Genomic DNA, 26,746 nt, shown 5'->3' on the forward strand with positions numbered 1-26,746 from the left:
CCCCGACCACAACACCCTTACTTTCCACCATACTACTTCAAAGTGACACTACTTCCTGTTTATAGTCGTGTTTCCTACACTTGACCGTTATGTGCTGGGAACACGGAAATTTTAACATTTTACATGTCACCGACATGTAATTTGGTGTTAACAAATCATGTCCATTTAATGTTTTTCTGTGAGATCAGGTTGTTCATGGGATTAGGCGGCATTCACATGGGACATTTGCCATTTGGCCATCACATTCACAGACAGGTTGGCATTGAAACCACCTAGTTTGAGTTGCTGTGGGCATGTCTTGAAAACTTTTGAAGCAGTCTGTACAAATTTTATTGGCTGATGGAGTTTACCTGCGCTCAGTCGAAAGTTAAACTAGTTTTTTTCTAAATATTCTTTATTGAAATTCCAGGTGGCATTTCCCCTGGTACCACATGTACCAGCAGCACTTCTTAACTTCTCCTCCCTATGGTAACTTTCCTTGCTCCAACTGCGTTAACTGTGATAAGTGGTGATTGCTTTCTACAACTACAAACTGGCAGAAAAAAAAAAGATATTTAAAAAAATATATATATTTATTGAAATGTCCATGTGGCTTCTACTATATTGGGAAAGTTTGGGAGTTAAAAACAGAATATCTAAACACAAAAAGTAATATTAGAAACTATGATGAAAGTCTCTGGCGGCTAGGCATTTTAATGCCACTGGCCATGATGTATGCAAACTGAGATGTGGAGGTGGTAAAACCACTGAGGAGAGGTGGAGATAGGGACTGCTTACTTCTACAAAGAGAGGCATTGGATCCACTCTCTACAGACAGAGTTTCCAAGGGGTCTCAGTGAAGAATTACTGTTTTTGTAAAGTATGCATTTCCAAATTGAGCTCTTGTTTTATCCATTATCTTCTAATGCATTTTGTAGTTTTATTTTGTTGTTTCATATTGTATTTTTCTATATATTCAGTAATTGTATTATATTTTTGGTTGTTTATCTTAATCTATCACACAGTTGTTAATTATGAGTTTATGGATATTGGGAATTGTCTATAAATATGGGTCACTCCCTCATGGGGGTGGAAATGCTGATGAAGGCTTAGTGCTGAAACGCATTTGTTTCTTTGTCTGCTGCTCTCCGTTGTAATACAATTTGTAATTCCTTTGGTAGTGCAGATTTTCCTCCTTTTTTGAATCAGTATGCATATGAGTCTGCACCCACAAGGCATCCAGAAGAGTTGAGCTAGCAATTTCTTTATTCTTTGACTTGCAGGTCATTGAGAAGATGTTGTTGCATGTTTTTCCTGTTGGTATCAGAATATTGTATGTTAAGGTCAGCAATCCATTTGTCCATTGGTAGTGAAATCATGCTGTCTTTGGATGTGAGAAGTTTGTATTTAAGACAATAGGTTTTTAGGCTTGAGGAGGCCAAGTTCTTGGTATGGGGACATTTCACCATAAAAGTTGCTGATATCAATTTTCTTGATCATTTTTTTATTTGGATTTATTGGAAGTAGGAGTGGTTGTATGTTGTATCTTTCTTGCAGGAGGTCAAAGAACAGTAGCAAGCCATCCCTAAATAAATGTTCCAGGCTGGTTACTACTCTCTGCTTCCACAAAGAAAACATGAAAGAAGTGTTATTGATTTGAAAGACAGGGTTATGCCAGATTGTAGCGAGAGCAGATGGTGATGGTGATCGTGAAGCAGGTATGATTTTTTTATGGTTTTGTCAATGAAGGGAAGGGTTAGGAAAAGAGGTAACTGATTCTTGTAGAACCTTCATCTTGACAGTGGAAATTCGACCTAGTAAGGATTAATGCCAGCTTGTTCCATCTTTCTATAGCTGCGTTTACATGGAGCCTTTTAATCAGAATAGTAGACCAATCAGAATAAAAATGGCTGATATAACCACCTCAATCGGAATAAACTGGTGCGATCTGAATTAAATTACATTCCGTTTGAGAGGGGTGGTATAACCCTTTCATAATCCGGTCGATGGATAAAATTTTGTCATGTAAACACTCATTCCGATCTCTTTCTTTGGTTGGAATATCTCGACTCTTTCTGCACATGCTTGCGCATTTGACGTAAGTAATGTCAATTAAGTTTTTTTTCTGGGAGAATTTGAATGGATGAGCTTGTTATTAACCCCGGGCGCTCAGGCTTGATGTAGGCGGCGCAGCCCAATTTTATATCAAGTGCTGACTCCGCCTATCCGGGCCAGTTTCGGTGTACGGCGGTGAAAATTACAAATGGACCCAATCATAGCGGGGCAAAACAAAACGTCTTTTTCTGACACTTCTGGAGTCGTATGTTCGGATAAAACTGTTGCTTCATCAGAAAGAACGAGAGTAAAGCAATAACGGTGCCAAGTGCCTGACGCAGATCCATCTTTTAAAAACGTAAGCCCATGTTAGAGTGCTGGATTCTATATTTTGCACATCAGAAACTTTTATTATGATTACATACATTGGAGCACGCAAACACACACCATGCATTCCTTTTATTTAGCGCTCATGTAAACACTTGGGGGTGAAACCTCAATCGGAATGAATTCATTCAGAATGAAAAAATAACGCTCATGTAAGCACAGTTCATGTCAGCTTTTATCATCTGACGTAGCAGGCCAAAATTTTGTTTGAAGCGATTGCTGGGATTAGAAGAGATATGGATTCCAAGATACTTGATGGAGGAAGTGGTACATTGGAATGGGAGATCCCCGGCCTCAGCAAGCCAGTTGGGGTTGGTTAGAGGCTGAATCTTAGACTTTGACCAATTAATGGAGTAGCCAGACACCCTGCTGTAACAGTCAATCAGATTATGGACTGATTGAAGGGAGGAGGAGGGGTTATATAGAGCAATATATCATCGGCATAACCTGTTATGTTGTTGTCTTGGCAGATGGATGAAGCGAGTGATCTTATAATGGAATAATTTGCTCTTTTTGGACCTATCACAAATGCTCATGTGAACGCCACCTTACTGCAACTTTCTTATAGTTCAAATTTGTTTATTAGGGAAAAAAGACAGTGCCCAATGACAGCCCAAAAACAAATATTGTCTTGTTCAAAGGCGATAGCACCAACCACATTTCACCCCATCCCACCCTTGACGAATGAACAAGCACCTAATAAAGTGGCGACTGAGTGTATGTGAAAATTTAAAAATAATCATTTTCCTGAAAAGCTTGATTTTCTGAGATTTGGTTTCGCTGAGATTAGCAAATAGTTACTACTGTGTGAAGGTTAGCTGACTTACAGTTGGTCTTTGGGTTTGCGGTAGCCATGTGAAAGATCAGTCAAGGAATTAAACATTTACAGACAGTTTATCAATTTCAATACAAGTCAGGTTATGTAAAGGATATCAAGAACACACAAATAGAGTTCTGAATTAGATATACTAACACGTTTTATTTGGTTATTTTCTGTTGTCAACTGTTGTCACCTAATCTACAAGGCACAAACATTAATATTCTTAACTCCTTGGCATTTTATTTGGTTATTTTCACCCAAATCAACAGTTGTCACCTAATCTACAAGGCACAAATATTTTTAGAAGAAGATCTACACAATAAAACCTAGATAAAACCTCCTTGGTATTGGCCAATTAATGAAAAACAGGACAGACTCAGACACTCAGCACATCTCTGTGCTCATTACAAGAGGCCAAAAATAGTATAACTTCAAGCAGAGTAGGATACAGAGGCTAAAGTAGGGGGTGTCTAGCAGAAGTAATAAAGAAAAACAGAAAAACAAAACAGAAAGAAGCAAATACTGTAGAATTATGAAAGGATATAATAAGGGTTCTCCAGTAGTAGCGAAGCCATTCCTGTCTCTTTGATCATAGGTCTGGCCATCAGGGTCCGACGACGCCAGAAAAACTACACACACAAAATATGATTTAACACCTAAATCTTTAAATATTACAATATCAAAACTACAGACACAGGGAACATCTATTAACATTACATTATTATCATTATTATTATTATTATTATTATTATTAATCTAGATGAGTGGTCCAGAAGTACATTTGGCATTTTGGTGCCTATCAAACAAGCCTGACATGCCCACAGAAACTGGGGATGATCTAGCACTTAACACAGCCAATCAGGTCAGGGAACAGGACAGACTTTGGCCTGAGGTCTTGTCAAAAATTTAACAAAAATCACAAACCATTGTAATATGAAGCCATTATCCATCTATATTCTCTCATTCCTCTCATTTCTCTAAGGAGTGTGTCTGTAGAAGATGTTAAATGTGTTGAATTCATGTGTTATATACCATAATATTTGAAAAAAACTTTATTTACTATGAGTGATGTCAGAGCATCACACACGTATGTGGGTTGAAACTCATTCACTTGACATGGCCAAACAGTGCTGTTTAGCCACACCTCTACGTAAGCAAGGTTTAAAAAAAACCTAGATATAAAATTGAGGTCATGTGAATAATGGAATTTGGGAATATTTGCACGCAGCTCGTTTCAGAACCTTGAAAAAATTAAAAGGGCAAATGCTGTCAAATAAAGTGCGATTTTAGCCATGTAGCCCCATCTCTCCCAGTCATTTTAGAGCTTGTTTGTGCTTACTAGTGGTAGGGGGTGCTCGTAATCACCCATTTTTGAAGAAACAATGGAAGAGATAGGGAGTGGTGTATCATCCATTCAGGAAAGATAATCTTTGGTGGTAGTATCTTTTTTTTTTTATTCTAACTGGAACTGGACGTGGGTGCTGCCCTAGCTGATGGGACTTTGGCCAGCACTACTTCACTAGCACGGGAACGCACCACACATTTGTGGATCGGAGAACTGCACCTATGTAAGATTTGTCTGAAAAATACACAAATAAATGTGACCGTATCCGCACGTGTCTGGTGATTTGTGAATGCAGATTCGACAACCTGTAAATAAATGCAAAAAAAACCTCACATGGAAGTTGGTTGGTATTTATTTGTAGAATTGTTTGACATTTATTCAAATTGAGTGGCATTTGTTTCTCGACAGGAAAATACATTTGTGATCATCCTTGTTAATTTACAAGTCGTGATATACATTTGTGAAACTTGTGTGGATTTGTGATCATCCTTGTTTATTTATGAGTCGTGATATACATTTGTGAAACTTGTTGTGTGCATTTATTTCTTTTTAAGACAAATCTGACTCTAGTCATTAGTGCTGGCCAAAGTCCCATCTTGGATGCTGTCCTTGTTTCTGTGGCCCATCTCTCCACTGTTTTTGCTTCTCTCTGCCTCGTCTTTTTTCTAATGTCATTGTCATTGTCCATGTTACTGTCCATTCCACTGTCTGTCCTGACACCTATTGCATACTCAGCCTAACTTGGTTAGCCCTGCACCATGACTCAAAGAGTTCCCAGCGATATGAATATGCCGCTCTCGTTGATGGTGCTCAAGCACCCTGCATGGTCTGAACCACTGACTGCGTGAGCCCCATGCCTAACAGACTGGCCCTCTTAGGGGCCAGGCCCAGAGTTTGAGCCCCTGTGGAAAGGGATGAAACAGGGCCCCCTACACCTGACTAAGAAGGTCCGGGCAAACCGGAAGTTCCCATGGCCTCCCGTCCAAGAGAGGTGTCACCCCTGAGAAACACATCATGTGAGGCCAGTTCGGAGCTACCAGGATCAGCCTCACCTCCTCCTCCCAAACTCTCTGCAGCAAGGTTGGAAGAAGACTGAATGGGGGAAAAGCATACAACAGCCCCTGAGGCCATTGGTGTGCCATGGCATCGATGCCCGGGGGGGGGGGGGTCTCTCCCCATGGAGAAGTACAGTGGGCAGTATGCGTTGTCTCTGGATGCAAACAGGTCGGCCACTGCCCTGCCGAAGCGACGCCAGATTTTCTTGACCACCTCCAGGTGGAATCTCCATTTCCCTGGGCCCGGGCCTCCCCTGGAGAGCAGGTCCGCCCCCTGGTTCACCTGCCCGGGCACATGCATGGCTCTGAGTGACAGAAGTCATGTGCATGCCCACGTCCACAGCCTGTGTGCCATCTTGCAAAGGCGTGGGGAGCCCAAGCCTTCTTGGCTGTTTACATATGCTGCTGCCACCATGCTGGCTGTTCTCACAAGCATGTGAAGGCCCTGCAGGCTCAGTAAAAAGTGCCAAAGGGCCAGGTGAATGGCCCCCAGCTCTAGGGCACTGATATGCTGGCCCTTCCAGGAGACACTCCCAGCCCCCACTGGTGCCCTTTCCACTGTGGACTGTGCCCCATCCCTCCAGGGATGCATCCGCAGAGACCACCTGGCGACGCAGCACTGGACCAAGCATACTTCCCTTTGAAATGTTGTCTGGGGTCTTCCATCACCTGAGGGCCACACACAGCCTCCTGGTGACCAGCACCATGGCCTGCAGGTGTCTCTGTGGGCATAGCCACCAGGCCCAAGAGGCGTAGACAAAGCCTCCAAGTAACCTTGGTTCCCAGTCGAAAATGAGAGAGGCACATTTTGAGGGATTCTTGCCTCTCCTGTGTCAATGTTACCAACCCAGCCCTGGCATCCACATGCCTAGAAACTGGGTGGTCTGTACTTTTTTGTGTTGATGCACAGCCCCAGACTCTGGATGTGTGCCAACAACACCAATACATGGCGATGACACTGCTCCTCAGCACATATCAACCAATCGTCGAGGTAGTTCAGTATCCTGAGACCCTGCTGCTGCAGAGGCCCCAAGACCGCAAGAACACAGAATTAGAAGGTTCTGCCCTTGAAGGCAAACCTGAGAAATCTCCTGTGCCCTTCCCAGATTGGTATTTGGAAATAGGCATCCTTGAGGTCGACAGTTGCAAACCAATTGCCTACAAGGATAGCCTGCTTCACCCTTGGCACGGTTAACATCTTGCATTTCAGAGGCCTGAGGAACTTGTTTAGTCCCCTGAGGTCTAAAATTGGCCTGAGAGTTCCATCCCGCTTCGGGATAAGGAAATATTGGGAATAAAACCCTGCCTGCCGATTTTCCCGCCCCACCTCCCTGATGGCCTTCTTTGCAAGGAGAGTGGAGATCTCCGAGTGCAAAGCCTCTCTGTGCTGAACGTCTGCAATGATCGAGAACGCAGCCAACTTTGTCACAGGAGGGGCGCTCATAAACTGTAAACAATACCCCTGGGTCATTGTTGAAACAGCCCAGGGGTCTGCCCCCAGGGCTTCCCATGATGCACGAAACCCCCGAGGGCAGGGGCAGGCTGGGGGTGATGTCATGTCAGAACTGAGGCGAGGGCTGGGGCGGCCCCTGGATGCTACTGCCTCGTCTACCCCATTTAGATCTGCCCCGCCGTGATGCATCTAGCTGGCCCCTCAGATCCCCCTGACTCCAGGTAGGCTGCGGATGCTTAGGCTGATGTGGCAGAGGCTGGCGCCAATGCAGTTCTGAACCACACTCCTCCTTCAGCTGCTGAGTCAGATGGCATTGGTAAAAAGGCAATATGGCCCCTGTGTTAGACAGCTGGGTCTGGACCGCCATAGCGCCATGCATCTTAGTCAACAAGGCATCCATCATTTTGCAGTTCTTGCTTGGGCAACTACTCTTCCCAAGGACTGACTTAGATGGAGACACCAAGGCTCCCAAAGCCTGGTCCATAGGAGGTAATGGCCCACAGCCTATCCTCTCCCGATTGTGAACTGCCAAGCGTCTACAGAGCCCAGACCAGCGACGAACACCTGACGGTGTCTGAAACTGCTTTTGGACCACCTCCTCAAAGTCAGAAAGAAGAGGCATCAGGAAGCGGGTGGACCGACCCCCAGCCTTATCATCAGAGTGGGAGGGAGCGGGCCCCTGATCAGATGGCAGTTCAATATTCAAAGCTGCAGCCGCCCTACTAACAATCTCTTGAAGAAGAGGTGACTGTTGCTCACGTTCCTCCACAACTGTCTCCTGCAGCCTCTATCAACTACCTGACCACGATTCTATGGCAGGGGGCCCAGGAGCAGGAGGTTTACTAGTTGTTGCATGAGGCCCATGTGATACAAATCGTTCACCCCCCATTGAGCTTATTGTAATAGTGGAGGGCGGGGGGTCTTGGGGCGCTTGGCCGACTGCGGTCCTTGAGCAGGAGTGGGCGGCCGTTTACCCCCAAACAAATGGCAATGGGCCTCTCTTTGTCTTGCTGACATACAAAAACAACTCATGCATGAAGCTGGATTATCCCTAGCTGTCAGTGCATGCTCTACTCCTAAACACAGAGTACACAATATTCATGTCCATCCTCCACAGGCATTTTTACTTTGCAGCCTATGCAGGGAGGTCCCTCCCGGCTTGCCATACTGACGTCACCAAGAAGACCAGGAAGTGCACACGCCATGCCTTATGTTTGTAGCACTAGTGGCTAACTGTTGCTACGTTGCTTGGAGACAGACAGAGAGAACCCCCACGCTATTCCCACCGACTAGGTTGGTTTCGATAGTGGACAATGTGTCTTGTGTGTTTGCTGTACACAAGGGAGAATGCGCGGATGCGTAAGCCGGACGATCCCAGCAATACACCTTGTGACGCTCCCGTACTATACCGGGCAGAGAGGGACGCCACACTACCACCGCCGACTGGGTCAGCTTCAGTAGTGGGCTATACCTAGGCGCATTAGCAGAGCTAATTGTGCAATACGCCGTACAGTACCCCTCTCAATTCCTTTATCAAAAGTGAAGGAAGGCAAACCAGCTATCCCGAGAGGGGCCCACATACCAACTCTCTTACACAACGGTAAGTGGATATTTCGCTAATCTTCCTTCCCTAACTTAAAGTTTAAACGTTGTGTCTGCTCTCACGTCTCCTACTCCTACAGTGGAAATCAATGAATCAGGGAATACATGCACACCTGGGCTTAATATACCCGTGCATGGGCCACATGGTGGTGTGTCTTAAAGAGATATCCACGTCAACTGCCCCAGTGGGGTCAGTCCCCGTACATATGGAATATGTAACTGTGTGGAGAGATAGTCTCGATACGATAGAGAACAACAATTTTCAAATCCTACACATGGGGGCTTTAGGTAATTTGAATTATCAGTTATCAGTGTCAATGTGAATTTTCCCTTTTTTGTTCATCAGCTGAGTTAAATGTCCAAGGTCTTGTTTTGGCAAGCTACAACTTTAACTTGGGATTTAATGAATCAGGAAATGTGTTACTTCAAAAGATCTTAAAATAAAATAGAAAAGTGGGAAACTGTATAATGCACGAAACAAATCGTTTATTTGCTTTAGTTTCAAACTTGGCGCACTTCCACAGCTTGAAATGTGTTGCAACTGAGTAGCTGCTAAACCAAGCCTATATTTGTGTTCATTTATTGCTTTTAAGTGTTTGTATTTTTTCTGCACTATTTATAGCAAATAAACTATTTGTTTTGTGCATTATATGGTTTCCCACCATTTCTATTTTATGTTCTCTGACCCATTGAGAACCCATTTTTCCACAGCCTCTTCCACAGACTTCAAAAGATCTACCTGGAGCCAAGCTCAATGTTACACTTCAGCAAAAAAGATTCTGAATACATTTCAATGGTATTTCCAAGTCTTAGGTATTTATTATTTTCCCTAACTATTTTTAAAAAACATTCTTAAAATTATATAACTTCTATGAGATTTTCTCAATGAGGTTCTACTTTGGGAAACCTGCAAGGTGGTGCATCAGCACTGTTCCACTGTTAAAGATAACCCTGCATAGAAATTAAATGATTAATCCTTTATACTGTATATATTAAGGCATATAATACTAATGGAGAGAAAACAAGTAATAGGAGAAAACAATGCTAAGACTAAGTGAATATATACTGGTGTGTTCCTCTCAGCTCTGGTGGAAGGGTAAAGGCTGAGGTTAAGGTTAGGATAAGGGGTTAAGATCCTTACATGGTCTCCAGTCCCAGCCAGGTGGATACATACAGGTCTGTTCCTCTGCCACTTCTTAGGAACTATGAACTGGAACCTGGAAACACACACACACACTTTGGATAACTATACTTGTGAGGACTTTCAATTGACTATGCATATAATATATCAAAGCTATGTATATAATATAAATAAGCATATATATACACACACACACAGTATATACAGTATATACTGTATATATATATATATTTATATATAAGCATATAATATATGATAAGCGGCAACCTATTTGGCTCTGTGAAACCAAATACAGATGCTAAATTAGCCAACCTTGGATTTAGAACCTGGGACCCATGCATGAAAGTCCGCTGCTAGCCACACTGGTGCTAAAGCACCAGTGTGGCTAGCTGAAAAATGTATAGGTATTGTATTTCTGTATCCCATTGCTGTACATGCGCAGTAGGGGTTTTTTGTTTGTTCGTTTTTTTTTGGTTGACCTCCCGACACCTGCAAATTCATGATGAGCTGCAACTAGATTGGTGCAGGTTACTGGGGCAATTATGACAAGTGGTAGCCTAAAGTAGGCCTATTTTAGTTTAGACTGCGCAGTCACTAATAAGGCAGTTCATGAATAGGCCTAATCAAAGATCTGTAGTTTAGGCTTATTGTTGAGTGTGTGCAGCACAAATCAATCAAAGATTAATTTTGGTGTGGGATGTAATTTTTTTCTTAATATCTTGGTGGGAGAGGCTAAATTGACCATGTAAAATAGCATAATGTAAACATTCTGTCCTTGCTGGGTTGGAGTCAAACTCTGAATCATTTGCCAACCCCAGGATTAGGCCCAGGATCCCACATCAAAGTCCACTGCCCAACCAAGTTGAGTTAAAGCACAAGTGTGGCTACCTAAGAAACTCATAGGTATTATATCTTTGTATACCGCAGCTTTATATGCGCAGTGTTGTTGTTTTTTTTTTGTTTTTTTTGGGGGGGGGCGCAACAGACCGACCCAACCAACCCTAACAACAAAATGATTTATACTAGCTGCTGGTCATAGCTAAAAAAGAAGAATTCCACCAGCAACCCTATTCAATTTGGACATGGTACACTATATATATATACTGTATACACTGGTACACAAATAGAACATGTAACCAGGGTTCTACGGTAAGCTTTTTGCCAGGGAGTCCTAAGTTGAAAAAAATAGGAGCACACAGCAAAGTCTAGGAGCACAAACTAGTTATGAATGTCTGTGTCCCTGTCTGTCTGTCGCTCAAACTCTAGCAACCAGGTTACTTTTAATGGAGTCTGCTATGTACCCAATTGCACAGATCAAATACTCTTTGGGCCAGGTCACAGGTGGCAACGGTTTGAGCATTTGATGATACGATTATAGTGTGAGGAAAAATCACGGTTTCACAATTATACGATTATTATGCGCTGATGACAGGGAAAATCAAATGAGCATTTTATAATTATAGGTTTTATTGTATTTTTCACATTTCTTATGGTTCTGCAAAAAACAAAAGTGTACTCTATATTAAAACCATATTTAAATACACTGGAAAAAAGTACGTACCCTAGTTGCCTTTTAGAATTCACATAGTTGCCATTTGAACGTGAAATAATAATACAGCCACTGCCTTTTGAAGACAAACAAAAAAAGACAACAGATTAGACCAGAGGTGGCACTGCACCTCCAAAAGTGGTGGGGCGAAATTTGATGAAGACATTCATGCTATTTGTGGAAGAAAATTTAACATACATGTAACAGCTTAACTGGTCTCCCTCGGGGAATGCACTGTTTCATGATGAATGGTTACCTCACTGTAACCTTTGGGCCATAACTTACTAGGCCAGAGGTCTCTTGTCACAAGTGGCTCCTGGATGTCCCAGACTATCTGTAGATTCTCTAAACTAAGACATAACATATGATGCTGTAACCCTTTTCTGTGACCTGTTCCCATGTCAGCACATTCTGTGCGTCCTTGGAAGATACATAAAGACCAGTTCAAATCTATTCTCCTTTGAAGAAGTGTATGTAGCCTATGTGCTGTGTGCATCTCTTCCTCTCATGAGACTCCTTTTAATAAATATATACTCAAGTAAGACGAACCTCTGACTCCAGAACTTTTTCCTCAACAAATTGGCGTTGTCGGCAGGATCCCAATACAGCAAAACGGGTAAATACGAATTTTTATTCGTCTTACCCAGGTAATGCTTGACGGGATCCAAAAAGAACTGGGCACTAGAGTGAACACTTATGTGGGGGCGCCCCTCGGATAACTTTTCTCGCCCAGAGCTAATACAAACTCGGGGAGCTAGAATGAAACAGTAAGACTTGTAAATCTTCTCGCCCAGAGCTAATACAAACTCGGGGAGCTAGAATAACACCTAACCTAACACCTAACACATAACAAGGTTACCCTTGTCTGATATCGGTCCATGGGATGGACGTAGTTTTTGACTAAAATCCTAGTTCTGCTTGGAGCAAACAGGATTAAATGGGATGATAAAACACGATATAGGCAGGAAGAAATTAAACATATGGGTTCACTCACAAAGTGCAATTGGAAATAAGAAAATAAGAGTCAAAAGAAAGAGGTTTCGCATTGAATATATACACCCTCCCTTTGCATGAAAATAATGCATGAATATTTGGGCATGAAAAGATGACATAACTTATCCTATGTGACAAAGTACTGTTGACCTTTTCTGTTTAAGCTTCTAAACCTTCCAGATTGAAAAGAAGAAGAGGAAAGTGGGCTATCAGTAAGTGAACAACCACAGCTGCAAATTGTAAGTCTTATTTTTGATTATTTTAACTGGAATAAGAACAATAACACCACTCTCTCTCACTGCCCTGAGCCGGAACGGGGCCTGCAGGGAGTGAGAGTTACCTTGACATTCCTTAAAAGATAAAGACGAAAACTTTCTGAGAAGGCATTTCATAGTGCACAGGAGTTTGTGTGTGAGAATATACTTGATACACTGTGCGGTGTTCATCTTGTTGAATAACTCCGAGAACTGGCGAGTGAGTTTTTAATGATGTCTTGATGCAATAATGTTTTCACTTTTGCTGACAAATGCAATGTTTTAATACTGACTTTAATGCAATGTTTTAATACTGACTTTAATGCAATGTTTTAATGCTGAATTTGATGCAATGTCTAATGATGTGTTATGTTGACACTGTGCTATGTTGCTGAGTTCCAAGCTATGATTTATGCTGGGGTTTTAGTGTAAAGTTTTTCAAAATTTGATTTAAAATAAGGTTTTATAAGGAATGTAAACTGTGTTCTACTGCTGAGTTCTTGAGACCGATCGATAAATTTTGATTGACATAATAGTTGGTCTGTCGGTATAGTCTCAAGATGGGAAAGGGACAGTCAAAGTTAAAGCAGGAATTGAAGTTGGAATTGCCAAAGGCTGAGAAACGAAGGGCAAAAGGTATTCTGAAAACCCACCGAAAAGAACAAATTCTTGGTTTTCCCACCAGGGTCACCAGCAGATATTGTAAACAAAGAATTGGGACAGAATTACGTGATCCCATTCACACATGATTTGACCAAATGCACACAAGGCTTGTGGCCAATCAGAGGATCTTTTGCCCCAGAAAAGCTAGAACTTATGGAAGCTGTGATATCTCAATCAAAACAGTTGGGCTGGGACCAGGATTATGTACAAGCATGTGTTGTAGGATGGAGATAACCTCTCCAGGGGAGACTGGATAGATGGGCCATGCCTAGTTTCTTTAAAAAACAGTGCTAGGAATGTTGGAGATTTTAGCAAAGTCACAGCTTGCGTACAGGGAAAACAGGAAGATACCATGGAGTTTCTGCAGAGATTCACGGTAGTGTGGGAAAACAGTGCAGGTGTAAGCCTAACAGAAAACAGCCAATTAGCAGTACAAACACTGGTGAACTGTGTGCGTACTGAAGTAGCAGTCGCTTATAAATTGGCCTGGAAATCGTGGCAAAGAGAAGACTTCAACACAACAGTAGCATCCATTGCCAGCATGTGTAGGGATGGCATTTTCGATAGAGGAAGTAGACCTGGGGTACTACAGACCATGGTTCAACAACCATGGGCTCCTGACAATCAAAACACACCGTACGCACAGTACACACCGAACAGACCTTTCCAAAACAATAGGAAAAAAGACAAGTGCAGAGCGTGTGGTAGGCTCGGACATTGGGCAAAAGACTGTAGGTCTAAAAATAGACAGCAACAGCAACAACAGTTTCAGTCATTGCCAGCCTTGTCTCCTCCCCCGCCTCCTCAGACTCAATACTAGAGGGGCCACGGAGAGATCAGTACCACCTGTGTGAATCAAGCAGTAAGAATCAAATTACCAAATTCCTACTTTACCAGTACAAATATCAGGAAAAAGAGTTAGTATGCTGGTAGATAGTGGGGCAACAATTTCTACGGTAAAACAAAAAGAGAATGTGTGTATTCCGGGGAGAGGACACATGGCAGCTGTAGGCTAGGGGTATCTGGTGTACCTTTAGTTGAACCCTTGTCGCAATCCACTGTGGCTAGAGTAAAAAAAACAAGAATTTTTGATTTCATCCAATTCACCTGTCAATTTATTGGGACGAGATGCTTTGTGTGAACTTAATGCTGTGATTTATTGCACTCCCGATGGCTTATATCTGGACTTGCCAGAGGATAAAATGTTACAAGCCGTGAAGATGTTGACTAATAAATCTGAAATGTATTATTGGCCGTTGAAATCAGATGTTTTGCAGAGCCTACTAGAGTTTAAGAAGGTTCTGGCAATTTCCAAATACTCTCCTGAACTGGGAGCTCAGATAACAGGAATGAAGCAGTTCTCCGAGTTCCAGTGCACTGCTCTGTATAGCTCGAGCTGTGTATCGAGTGACCATGCAGCCCAATCTGAAACAGCATTGCACAAAACGGTAAAAATCTTGCATCCCACTGAATTTTATTTCGGCCCTGAAGGCTGTGCAGGTAGTGTAACTCTGTCTGCAGAGCTGCACACACTATGTTACATGCCTAACTCTGTTCCCTGTGTTCCGATTGCAGTTTGTCCCCATCACGAGCCCCAGGAGTTGGGACCAATGGTTAAACGTTTACAGAGACTCACTGGCTCCCTCTGTGGGCAGTTGGAGTTTGGGACACTTTATTCATTGGGTCAACGTTGTTACAAGCTTACCTTACCTCCCCAGTCACACTTAAATTCTGAACTTCTTCATGTGTCACCAGTATCATCACCTCGTTTTAAACCTCAATTGGCACTCTCAAAAGTCCCTGAAGAATTGTGGGCCAAACATAGTAATCATGTGGGTTTCGTTAAATCAGCACCACCTCATAAAGTTACGTTGTGCGCCGGTGTTCAAATGCCGTGTCAGAAACAATACAACTTACCTCACAAGGCTGTGCTAGGAATCAAACCTGTAATAAACTCTTTGCTGGCACAAGGGGTCCTTGTGGAGACTGTAAGTCCATGTAACACCCCAATTCTCCCAATTCCAAAGCCTGGCAGACCAGACGTTTGGAGATTTGTGCAAGATTTGAAAAAGGTAAATGATGTGGTCATTCCCATGACACCCATAGTGGCAGATACTAACACCATTTTGACTTCCTTGCCGGTGGATTCCAAATTTTATACTGTGGTGGACCTATGCTCTGCTTTCTTTTCTATTCCATTGCATCCAGAAAGCCAATATTTGTTTGCATTCACATTTCAAAACAAACAATACACCTGGACAAGACTCCCCCAGGGTTACACTGAAAGTCCTGCTGTGTATGCAGCCGCTGTCAGGCGTGACTTGGAACTCCTGACAGCGTTCTCCCTGGAGGGAGTGCGTTGTTGCAGTATGCGGACGATCTGCTGATAGCCTCTCCCACCAAAGAGGCTTCTGAAACTGACTCTATCATCCTCTTGAACTGTCTTGCAGAGAAAGGTCATCGGGCTTCGCTGGCTAAGTTGCAGTTTTGTTTACCCACTGTTTCATACCTGGGACATGTGTTGAGCCAGGGCCAGAGGTTGCTGTCTCCTGATAGGGTGAAGGTTCTATGTTCACTCCCACCCCCTGACACAAAGACAAGTATGTTGTCATTCCTGGGAATGACAAATTACTGCAGACATTGGATTCATGATTACAGTCGTTTCGATTCCACTCTTCACGCGTCCACACACGAAGACCAACCAGACAAGATCCAGTGGTCCCCTGAGATGAATGATGCCTTTAAAGTTCTGAAACAAGCACTCATAGCTGCTCCAGCTCTGGGACTGCCAGATTACAAACTGCCTTTCCATCTTCATGTTCATGAACGGGATGGGTTTGCTACGGGGATTCTCACTCAGAAACATGGCACTAACTACAGACCGGTAGCATACTACTCAGTTAAACCCCAGCCACATTTGTTCCTATGGTTGACGTTTCTGATGATATGCTGAGACATGATTGCGCTCACGTTGTTGATACATGCACTTCACCGCGTCCTGATTTGTTACAGACCCCGATAGACAATTGTGATTTGATTCTCTATACTGACGGTTCTGCATCCAGACCCTCAGACAGCAACCACATTGCTGGATATGCCATTGTTGATGATTTCAACATTCTCGAAGCTCAGGGGTTACCTGCAGGTACATCTGCACAGGCAGCCGAGGTTTTTGCTTTAACTCGGGCGTGTGTATTGGCAAGGTAAAACTGCAACGATATACACTGACTCCAGGTATGTTTTTGGAGCAGCACATGACTTTGGCATGTTATGGAAAATGCGAGGGTTTGTAACTTCTTCAGGGAAACCAATACAACACAGAACGTTAATTCATAATCTGCTTGATGCAATTTTGTTGCCGACCCAATTGGCAATTGTAAAATGTGAGGCTCACACAGGTGCTTCTGACCCAGTTTCAAAGGGTAATGCAGCGGCGGACGCTGCCGCTAAACAAGCCGCCCTTTCGACCACCTCCGTGATAAAACAACTTTCTCAGACTACTCCTCCCCTGATGCCCATCCCTTCTTTTCAATCTGTAGCTGGTGCCCAATCCAGTGCTGATGACAAAGTTATGGATTAGGAAAGGTTGTAGTTTAAACAGGGAGTCTAGCTTGTGGCTCCGCCCTGATGGTAGGGTTGTGTGTCCCTGTTCTCTCCTCCATGTGTTGGCCATGGTTGCCCATGGACCCACACATGTAGGAAAACGGGGGATGAATCATATCCTTCAGTCTCAATGGTTTGCACCAGGAATAACAGCAGCAACTCAGTCTGTAGTAACACAATGTATGATCTGTCTACAGAATAACAGGGGCAAGCCTGCCATTAACACCCCACAGAGCTACCCTGATATGGACGGAAGAGGTTATGAGGGACTACATACTCTCTCTGACAAACCTTTTGAGAAAACATCACTTGCAGGTTTCCTCTAGGTTACCGGAACCCGGGGAAGAACCAACACATCCTTTCCAGCCAGGAGACTTTGTCCTTGTAAAATCACTAACAAATGTCACCCTCTCCCCTAAGTGGAAAGGACCGTACCAGGTGCTGTTGACCACCAGAACAGCAGTAAAGGTGGAAGGCAAAGCTGAGTGGATTCACGCCACACGTTGCCGCAGAGCACCATGCACCGGTTCGGGGCCAGCAGAGGGGACTGCAGCACAATCATCTGTTGCGTCCTCTTCGGACTCTTCAGCGCAGGGGTGGTACTCATCCTCTTCAAGGAGGAACTTAGGGGAAAAAAGTTCTCCAAACCAACATCCAACGATAAACTCAACGGCGTTTCCGGAGGACACTCAGGACTCCAACTACAGGCTGGACAAACGGGAAAGGTCCTGTCGTTCAGCTCCAAAGAACACAATCTATCTCAAACAAATGCTAATGGGGTTCCGTATACTAATCTGTTCATGAAATTGATGCATGATTTTGCTTATACCCTCAAAAGGTCTAACTGTTATGTTTGTGCTCATATTCCACATACTTCAGGAGAGGGGATGCCTTTGATTCCCAGCCCACTGTCAGGACCAGACATGGTAGGATGGGTGTTGGCGATGCAAAAGAATCCTTATTCTGGAGGTCAGGTTGACTGTGCAGAATTCAAACAATATCAGACACTTAACTGAAGTGACCGCTACTGACTATTGTGGCCATAGTGTACGACAGGTAAATTTCACTGAATTAGCCCTCCGGAGATATAATTACCATTCATTGCAATCGCCGGTGTTGACCTTAAACCCTTCTTATGTGCCAACTGGCCATTACTGTATTTCTCGGTATAGACAAGGAGAAACATCCCAATTTTTCCTACGTAACAGTACATGTGACCATTACATTCCATCTAGCTGTGGGACATATGAGAGTATCCCTAAGTGGTGTCCTCAAATGCGGACACCATACCTACAGAAAATAGCTATAAATTCGACCCTAAAATCTGATCCCTCCATGCCTGCAATGTTCAACACTTAATTTCTGTGGTGGCCAAGTAGTGATGGAGCGAATACTCTAACATCTACAGTGTTCATATGTGGTAATAAAGCGTATGCCTTTCTCCCAACCAATTGGACAGGTTCCTGTTATGTAGCATATCTAATACCTCATATGTATGTTAACGAAACTCTGACCCATAGGCACTTGTATTATCCCCATCGTGTGAGGCGAGAGGATAGGATTAGTGAGGGCAGGAGATTCATGACAGGGCTAGTACCATGGTACGGTGCAGGAAGTAATGCTCATGAAATAGACAGACGGGCAGCAGATTTGGAGAACCTCACGGGACAGGCCGAGGCGGGTTTTGCATCTCTAAATGAGGAACAAAAAGCTAACAGACTAGTGTCATTACAAAATAGAATGGCCCTTGATTATGTTCTGGCTTCCACTGGTGGAGTATGTCACTTAATTGGTCAAGAGTGTTGTACTTACATCCCGGATTCCTCTGATAATGTTACTCACATGGTCCATCACCTAAATTCTCTGTTGAAAAATATGAAGGCGCATGATTCTCCCACCGCATCGGGCTGGGATCTTATTGATTGGCTTAAACTGACTCTCGGTCCCAAATTGTGGTTGATATTTCAGCCTCTGATCATAGGGTTTGTGGTCCTGGTCAGTCTGGTGGTGGTTATCAAATGTAGTATCTCTCTCCTGTTGTCTCTAATGCAGAAACCAGCTCGTCAATTTGTTGTTCAAAATGTTCAGTGCACCTCTACTGACAGTAGTGAGGACGCCTCTTTGGCTACAGGTTCGTCCTCGGAAATGGACTGGGCTCCATTTTATCATGATGATTCTGATTCAGATGCTGAATTGATCATCTGGAATGATGTCCATACTAGTGAAGTGTGACTGTGATAATAGTGACTACGACGGGCCAGCTCTCTGAAGGAAGACTCGAAACCACTCTGCATCGTATGCGCTAGCACCTCTCCAGAGTGGTGGCCCTCTACTGAGTATAAAGCTCATGGGTTGAAGACGATGATCTTGACACTGTTGTAGGAACCCTTTACCCATTTCCTTTGAATATTGTCACTAGGTAAATTGAGAAGGTTTCAAGCTCAGTGACACAACGGAGGTTGCTTACCAAGATGCATTGTACCAGTGATTGGAACGTCCCTTTTTCCCATTTTGCTTTTATGTATATGTTTCCTCTCTCATTTAACATTGATCCTTTATGTTTTCCTTCATTTATGTTTTTCTATCCATATTGATTGAAGCTTGTTTGTAACTCTTAGAAGTAATGTTTTCCTCACTGTTTCAGTGAAGTATACATAGGGTAGGATGTATCTTGCGTTATTTTATTTTAATCTTAGTTGTCACTCTGTGCAGAATGACACTACTGAAATGTGATTTTCTTTAACTCCAGCATCTACCTCAAACACCATAAGATTTGTTGGATTTGATTTGTTTCTTGATTTGAATGTTACGAAAAATGGTGTTGTTAATGATATTATGATATGTGTGATTTGAATTACTATGTTATCATTTTATAATGAGTGATTTAACTTTTATTCTACGTGTATGATTTTGATGATCAGCAAAGTGTAACACTTGGGTTTTTTCCTCTGTATAAATGATTGAGGTTTTACATAAGTGTTAGCCATTTTGCTAATAGAGTAGCCTACCGCATGAGGTCTGTTACCTGGGGGGACGTTTGGCCATATGCTGGCTATGTGAATTAGGACCTCTGTCCAAGGTATTATAAAATCTTGGTAATTTGTGATCAGCTCGTTTGGGACTGGCGGACAGAACTCCTAGGGCATGTGGGAGTGTAGTTAAAAATTTTAGTTAAATTTTGTGTTGTTGATTTCATAATCAACAAGGGGGGAACTGTGGAAGAAAATTTAACATACATGTAACAGCTTAACTGGTCACCCTCGGGGAATGCACTGTTTCATGATGAATGGTTACCTCACTGTAACCTTTGGGCCATAACTTACTAGGCCAGATGTCTCTTGTCACAAGTGGCTCCTGGATGTCCCAGACTATCTGTAGATTCTCTAAACTAAGACATAACATATGATGCTGTAACCCTTTTCTGTGACCTGTTCCCATGTCAGCACATTCTGTGCATCCTTGGAAGATGCATAAAGACCAGTTCAAATCTATTCTCCTTTGAAGAAGTGTATGTAGCCTATGTGCTGTGTGCATCTCTTCCTCTCATGAGACTCCTTTTAATAAATATATACTCAAGTAAGACGAACCTCTGATTCCAGAACTTTTTCCTCAACATTATTGAAAACGGGCATCACGTCCCTGTGAGGGATATTCGCAAGATATTGGATATAAGTGCATTTCAAATAGTTTAAACATGCCACAAGATTTTTTTTAATAGTTCAAGACCTAGATACTTCCTCTAACCTCAGGGTGAGAAGGTTACTTGGTGGCCAAGGGGTAGGCTACTCTTCTAAAATCATGTTATGGAGTAGTATAGGCCTACTTAAGGCCCATTGACACCTATAGTGATTACTATAGAGGATTAGTTGTTAACGGACTAATACATCGGTAATCGGAGCTGAGAGAACTCTGTAGTTTGCCAGTTTTGTCAAGTTGACGGCCACTAAGTCTTTATACTGAGGGAAGATGGCAGCGACAGTCTTCTATGAGTGAATCATGAATTATAAAGTAATCTATTTACATTTTAAGTTATGTTTTGCAATTTCTAGTGGTCTGACATGATGTGTTTTATCTGTCGGACATCTGTTGTTTTGATCAGCTGAAGAAGAAAAGCATGGATGAGATGTGTCACTACACATCAATGAGTGGACAAGAGGTAAACATACGCTACGTTTAATTCTTTCAAATGGATTTTAAATGCATATAGTGCAATCCGATAACAACTGTTTGTCCCATCTTCTCTCTCACACACGTCTCCTCACACACACACACAAACTCCTGTAGTTCTATCGTGAATCTTGAAAATATCAGAGGAGATATATTCAACATAAATTGGTGTTAAAATAGTAAACAATTATAGCACGCCAAACAAAAGAGTCTCTCTCTCCCACTCACTTCTCGTGAAACTTGAAATTATCATAACATCAACATAAACTCAAAATGAATTGCCTAACTTAATATTCCAAGCGGCATTCTAATTCAGAAGCATTTTTTTTAAACGTGATAACACCTATATTCTGAAACTGCTATTTATACAAAACAAATGATCACTGTATAATAGATTGCTGTGCCCTATTAATTGCTTATTTTAACACCAGTTTATGTTGAATATCTTCTCTGATATTTTCAAGATTCACAATAGAATTACAGGAGTTTGTGTGTGTAGTACACATTTTCAAACTGCATGGCTTCTTGGATTCTTCCACACACGCTGGAGAGATTTCCACAAATCAAGTCATTTTCATCCAAAACAAGACCAGGCAGATCTAAAGTGACCACACAAGCTAACATCTTTACGAGACAGAACAGCATCTGTATCCCAGATACAAAGCCAACTGAACAAAGAACGCCCTACTCCAGTTAGCAAAAGTTCAGTCAAAGGACGGCCTTAACGGGAGAGTAGCACTTCTTCAAGGACAAAACAAATCTAAACATTTAGCATGGGCCAGACAATACCACAATTTCACTGTACTGGAAGAAAGGATAGACAATGGAGCAAAATCTGACTGGCTTGTACAAGGGGGCGTGTTTTATAGTTGGTGACTGTGAGGAAACGGCATAGTAACATGATTCAGTTTTTTTTACTGTGATTACTTCACACCTCCAAGTACCAAAACCACCATAAATACTAAGAATTGCCAGATCCTAGGATATCCCCCCTTTAAGGTGCGGTGATGCCTAATGGAGAGTTGGTGTATTGCACAGGATCAAATACACATTGACCAAAGAGAAGTACCATTCTATTCTGCAGAGGCATGCCTTCCCCTCTGGCTTAAAGGGATATTCCACTGCATAATAACATTGAGCTAATGTAAAAGCTTTAGGTCTGACATATATATGTCTTGGTGGCTGGACAAATCAGTCTCTGTGATGAATTCTCATAATCACGGTTTCTGGAATGAGGCTACCGTCAAAATAATGTAATCCTCTTCACCTTTGCTGTTCAGGAAGAACTACAGCAGGGAGATTTTCTATGACCTGCCCGAAGGGGGAGCACTCTACGGGGGCATTCACTACAGTCAGTAGCAGACTTAAAGCTAGCTAGGTTTAGCCGATATATCCAGTATAAGAGAGGATGATACACTGGACGACAATACATTTGGTGAGCTTGTTGAATCTGATATAGCCTGAATACACTGCAGGAGAGCTGAGGGGAAGATGGAGAAGAAGCCGAGATTTTGCCACTGCTGCTTGGCCTCCTCCAGTAAACAGCGGGTGGTGTGTTTGTGTGACAACTGCTCTGCTAATGAAGATTGACTGTAATGAACGTGACCATGCTGTTTCTGCTGGAATCAATGGCTGATAAAAAAAAAAAGGACAAAGAGGGAAGAGTCAGTCTCCCAAGGGCGTAACTTTGGTTTGAGAAGTGGGGGGGACACAATAAAAGTCTGGGGGAGTACCCCCAGACTCCCCGTTTTATTGTCCCAATCCCATTTCCTGCATTTCTACATACATTTAGAGACTACGGTAACCAATACAAAATCCGGGAAATAATTAAGTTGGTCATTATGCTAAATTCTGCCAGAATAGTACTAAATATGCATAAGAAAAACTGTCTTACTTTCTGTATTGTTTAACCCACAACTTTACTGAACTTCACATGTTGAGTTATTCAATTATGTATATATATATATTTTGAAGAATAGAACTGACAGGTCTATGGTACATTATTGTGGCACTATCAATAGATAATGTGTCATTTGCAACTTCAATCACAACAAATATATACAAAATGTATCAAAGAATATGAAACTTTTTTTTTCACACACTGTCAATACTATAAGAGCACTGCCAATGAATGTGTTAGCTTTTTTATGTAAGTCTAGTGTGTAGTTATCTTTATTATGAGTATTGGTTATACCTGAGATTATATAGGCTTTGGTTCTACCTTTTCACAGTGTCACTCAAAATACATGTCTTTTGCCTCATTCAGTGAGCAATTTTTCAAGTGCGCATGCGTGGAACACGTCCGCATCCACAGCAGTGTTGCCAACTCTTTTCCAAGGAAAGTAGCTATTGGCTGCTCAGAAAGTCGCTATAAGTCGCCAGATGATGTCATACGATAATTTGCATATCAATATATAATGCTGCACTTGTTATGCACGCCACAGCGCAGCCCGTTTTAATATAAGTGCTGACTCCGCCCACCCGGGCCAGTTTCGGCGTACGCCGGTAGCAGTTACAAGTGGACCCTATCCTACAGTCCCTGCTCTCAGCGGAGGGAGGGGGCTACGCTGTGTATGGGAAGCGCTGTGATCATCAGGGCCCAGTTGTTCAGAAGTAATCTGATCGGATTTCGGCTACCGGATTGGATCAAATCTTGAAAATGGGTTGTTCAAAAGAAAAAAAGGATTCTGAAATCGGATTAGATCACGTAATCCAATCTTGGTTTTGATCTGGATCAAACCTTCAGTATGTGTTGTTCAAAACTTTTTAGTAGGATTGGGATACCTTTGATCCAAAAAATCTGGATTATCCTGATCCCAGCAGAAGGGTGGATTCAGGGTGGATTTCAGGAACAAAATGTAATAAAACTTTAAAATTGGTCAAACAATACAACATTTGTATCATGTAGTATATATACATTTATTTATATTTTGCACTTGATTTGTTTAACTGTTACAGTGATAAAGTAGATAAAGTAGACATTAGGCTACCTATTAAACCTTTCAGTACAGTAAAAAAAATAAATAAATGATGATGCCTATAAGTCACTTCTTAAACGAGAAACCGAAAGAGCAGAAGTACAGATTCATCTGGCAGAGGAACAAATCACTCTTACCCAACTACAGCAAACCAAAGCCAGACTTGAGATCTGCCTCCTAAAAGCAGGGCTTCAAAAAGCTGGTCTCTCCACAAATGAAGAAGAACTCTGAACGTTCTTTATTTTGTTAACTATTGGACATTTAGCCTTTTTATGATTTAAAACTCATGTTCAAAATATCCACAATGTATTTGTGAATAATGTATATTTGTTTGTTTTTATTTATTTGTTGTGGGTCAGATGAGGGGTCTGACTGTTTAAAAGAAATTGAAAATGGAAGGGGATGTTTGTATTGTTTTATTGTGCTGTTTTCTGTCTCTTCAAATAACAACACTTAAGGTGACCCCATGCTGGCTATTCTAGCTGTTGTTCTTTACATAGCTAGTAGCCTACATTGTGATATGTAGTCCTATTTAGAGCACTGGTAATCCGGATTTGGTAATCTTGAAAAGTTTGTATCTGGATCAGGGTGATCCAATCCAATGTTGCTTTGAAAAACCGGCACAAAAGTAAGATGGATTACCTGATCCTGGATAGCAAAACATGGGATTTCCAAATCCGGATCATTCTGATCCAGATTAAACTTTTTGAACAACTGGGCCCAGACCTCTCTGGATTAGACAAGCAAGTAGAGCAAACCGGCATCAGCCATACCAATTTATTGCCAAATGCTTTGGGATTCAACACATTAACATTGCTTCCCATGGTCAGAAAAAGTCACCAGATTTGTCGCTAGTCGCTTTTGAGAAATAAAGTTGGCAACACTGGTCCACAGACGCCAAAATGTACTATAGAACCGCGTAGGCAGGCTGTCCGTGGCCGCTACTCGTCTGTGGCAATTTTTTTGGAGTATATCAGGGCCTTACAATCAGCAGCTCAATTCACATTCTCAGCCAGAATCTGAGGGCTGGCCAAACAGTAGCGTATTAAGCACGATTTTTGCGGTTAAAAAAGTGGGGGGGACACAAACGGGATTTTGAAAAGATGGGGGGACATGTCCCCCCTGTCCCCAGTGGAAATTACGTCCCAGCAGTCTCCTATCACGTTTTGAACCCCATATGAAAAGAGATGCTTTGGAGACATTTTTCAGGATCCCCAAGCTAAACTAGCACAATGACCACCAAGTAAGTACAAATAAGTTTTCAAACTGCAATAAAAAAAAAGCTAATGCATTTTGTTGTCACTAACGGTAACCTAAATCTTGTTTAGTACAGTTTATGTGTGAAATGGTCACCATGGTTAGACAGTGTTTGCATGCTATCAAAAATTGTCACTAACAAAGTAACTGTATAATAATAATAATAACTTTATTTATATAGCACTTTTCTTAACAATTGTTACAAAGTGCTTAGACAAAGTAAAATGGATCATGTAAAGAATAAAACAATAAAATAAAAACAAAAGAAAATATGACATAAGTGCTCACATATGAGCATCAATAAACATGAAAAAATAAGAACACGAAGAGAAAATAATACAACAAATAAAATGTATAAAGTAAAATAATAAAATAAAATAACAAAATAATAAAAGTCAGTCAGAAGCAAGTTTAAAAAGGTGCGTTTTTAGTTGACGTTTAAAAGAAGTAAGACAGGTGACCATACAAAGTTTAAAAGGAAGTATATAAACAGCCATTCGGCTGAACTGTGTAGCCGTGTTCAATTCCCAGCAGGGACACTTCCACAAAATTCAATGTGGTGGGGCTGTTAGACTCTCAGTTTTGTTGAGTGATCAGTGCTAGCCAATGCATTGCATTCACTGCCCATTTAGTATAACAACATATTCTTCTGTCCAGCAGGCTGATCAGTTAATTTCATTTTTTTCACAAGTTTAAGAAAGCTACACCAGTGAAAAGGAGCTGACCCTCAACTACTTAGTTCAGTACACATTTGTCAGTGTGGAGTACAGATTAATTTATATGTTCACATATTTGGTTCCTCTATTGTTTATATATTTATATTTTGTTCTTCTATTTTACCTCTTACTATAGACAATACCACCTGGTTCCATACAGACTCTTCCTGGGATGGGTCCACCATGGTGAAATGAACCTGCCTGGTACTTCCTGCCCATCAATGCAAGATTCCCCTCTCCTGATGGACAGTATAATGTCTACATTGTGGTCAAATTTCACCAACTGACAGTTGCTTACAGTTTCACTGGACACAATTTTCAACGTGGAATAACAATCTATACAGATGGATGTCCACAGCTGAGCCGCTGTGTAATCTGTCAGTAACTGTGATGCTCTAAGAATAACTTGATGTCCGATTTTAAGAGTGAAAGAAAAATAAAGCATTACATCAATCTTCCGGGCAAGTCTCAAATGTGGCAGATCTGATCACCAGGACAAATACCAGGGAGACAGCATTATAAAAACAACATCTTTACATTTATTAGTTTAAAAAATTGAGACCAGTGGTCATATTCACACATCAATTGGTGCTAATGAAATTATAGCAGAGAAAAAAAGTATCACAGCTGGTTATGTGCTTTACAAGACAGGTCAAAGGAAAATATGAGTTAGACTGTATTTTGGTGAAAAGAAAACAAGGGGAGGGTGGTGTGATTTGTATATGCACT

The 26,746-nt window shown here is 41.9% G+C and overlaps 1 protein-coding gene and 1 long non-coding RNA gene across 4 annotated transcripts in view; one reads left to right on the forward strand and one right to left on the reverse strand.

Moving 5' to 3' along the window:
* The window catches only part of LOC139914559 (uncharacterized), a 128,787-nt gene that overhangs the window by 36,786 nt on the left and 65,255 nt on the right, over positions 1 to 26,746 (forward strand). The gene's annotated exons all lie outside the window — the stretch shown is intronic.
* Positions 1 to 26,746, reverse strand: part of abhd18 (abhydrolase domain containing 18) — an 80,158-nt gene that overhangs the window by 32,617 nt on the left and 20,795 nt on the right. For all 3 annotated transcript variants that reach the window (XM_078289225.1, XM_078289224.1, XM_078289226.1), the window contains exons 5-7: positions 9,838 to 9,913; positions 3,784 to 3,870; positions 3,249 to 3,274 (exon numbers count right to left, since the gene is read on the reverse strand). In XM_078289225.1, the coding sequence (XP_078145351.1) occupies positions 3,249 to 3,274; positions 3,784 to 3,870; positions 9,838 to 9,913 (189 nt within the window). The remainder of the gene's footprint in view (positions 1 to 3,248; positions 3,275 to 3,783; positions 3,871 to 9,837; positions 9,914 to 26,746) is intronic.

This window comes from Centroberyx gerrardi, chromosome 16, assembly GCF_048128805.1.
Source record: "Centroberyx gerrardi isolate f3 chromosome 16, fCenGer3.hap1.cur.20231027, whole genome shotgun sequence".
Classification (NCBI taxonomy): domain Eukaryota; kingdom Metazoa; phylum Chordata; class Actinopteri; order Beryciformes; family Berycidae; genus Centroberyx; species Centroberyx gerrardi.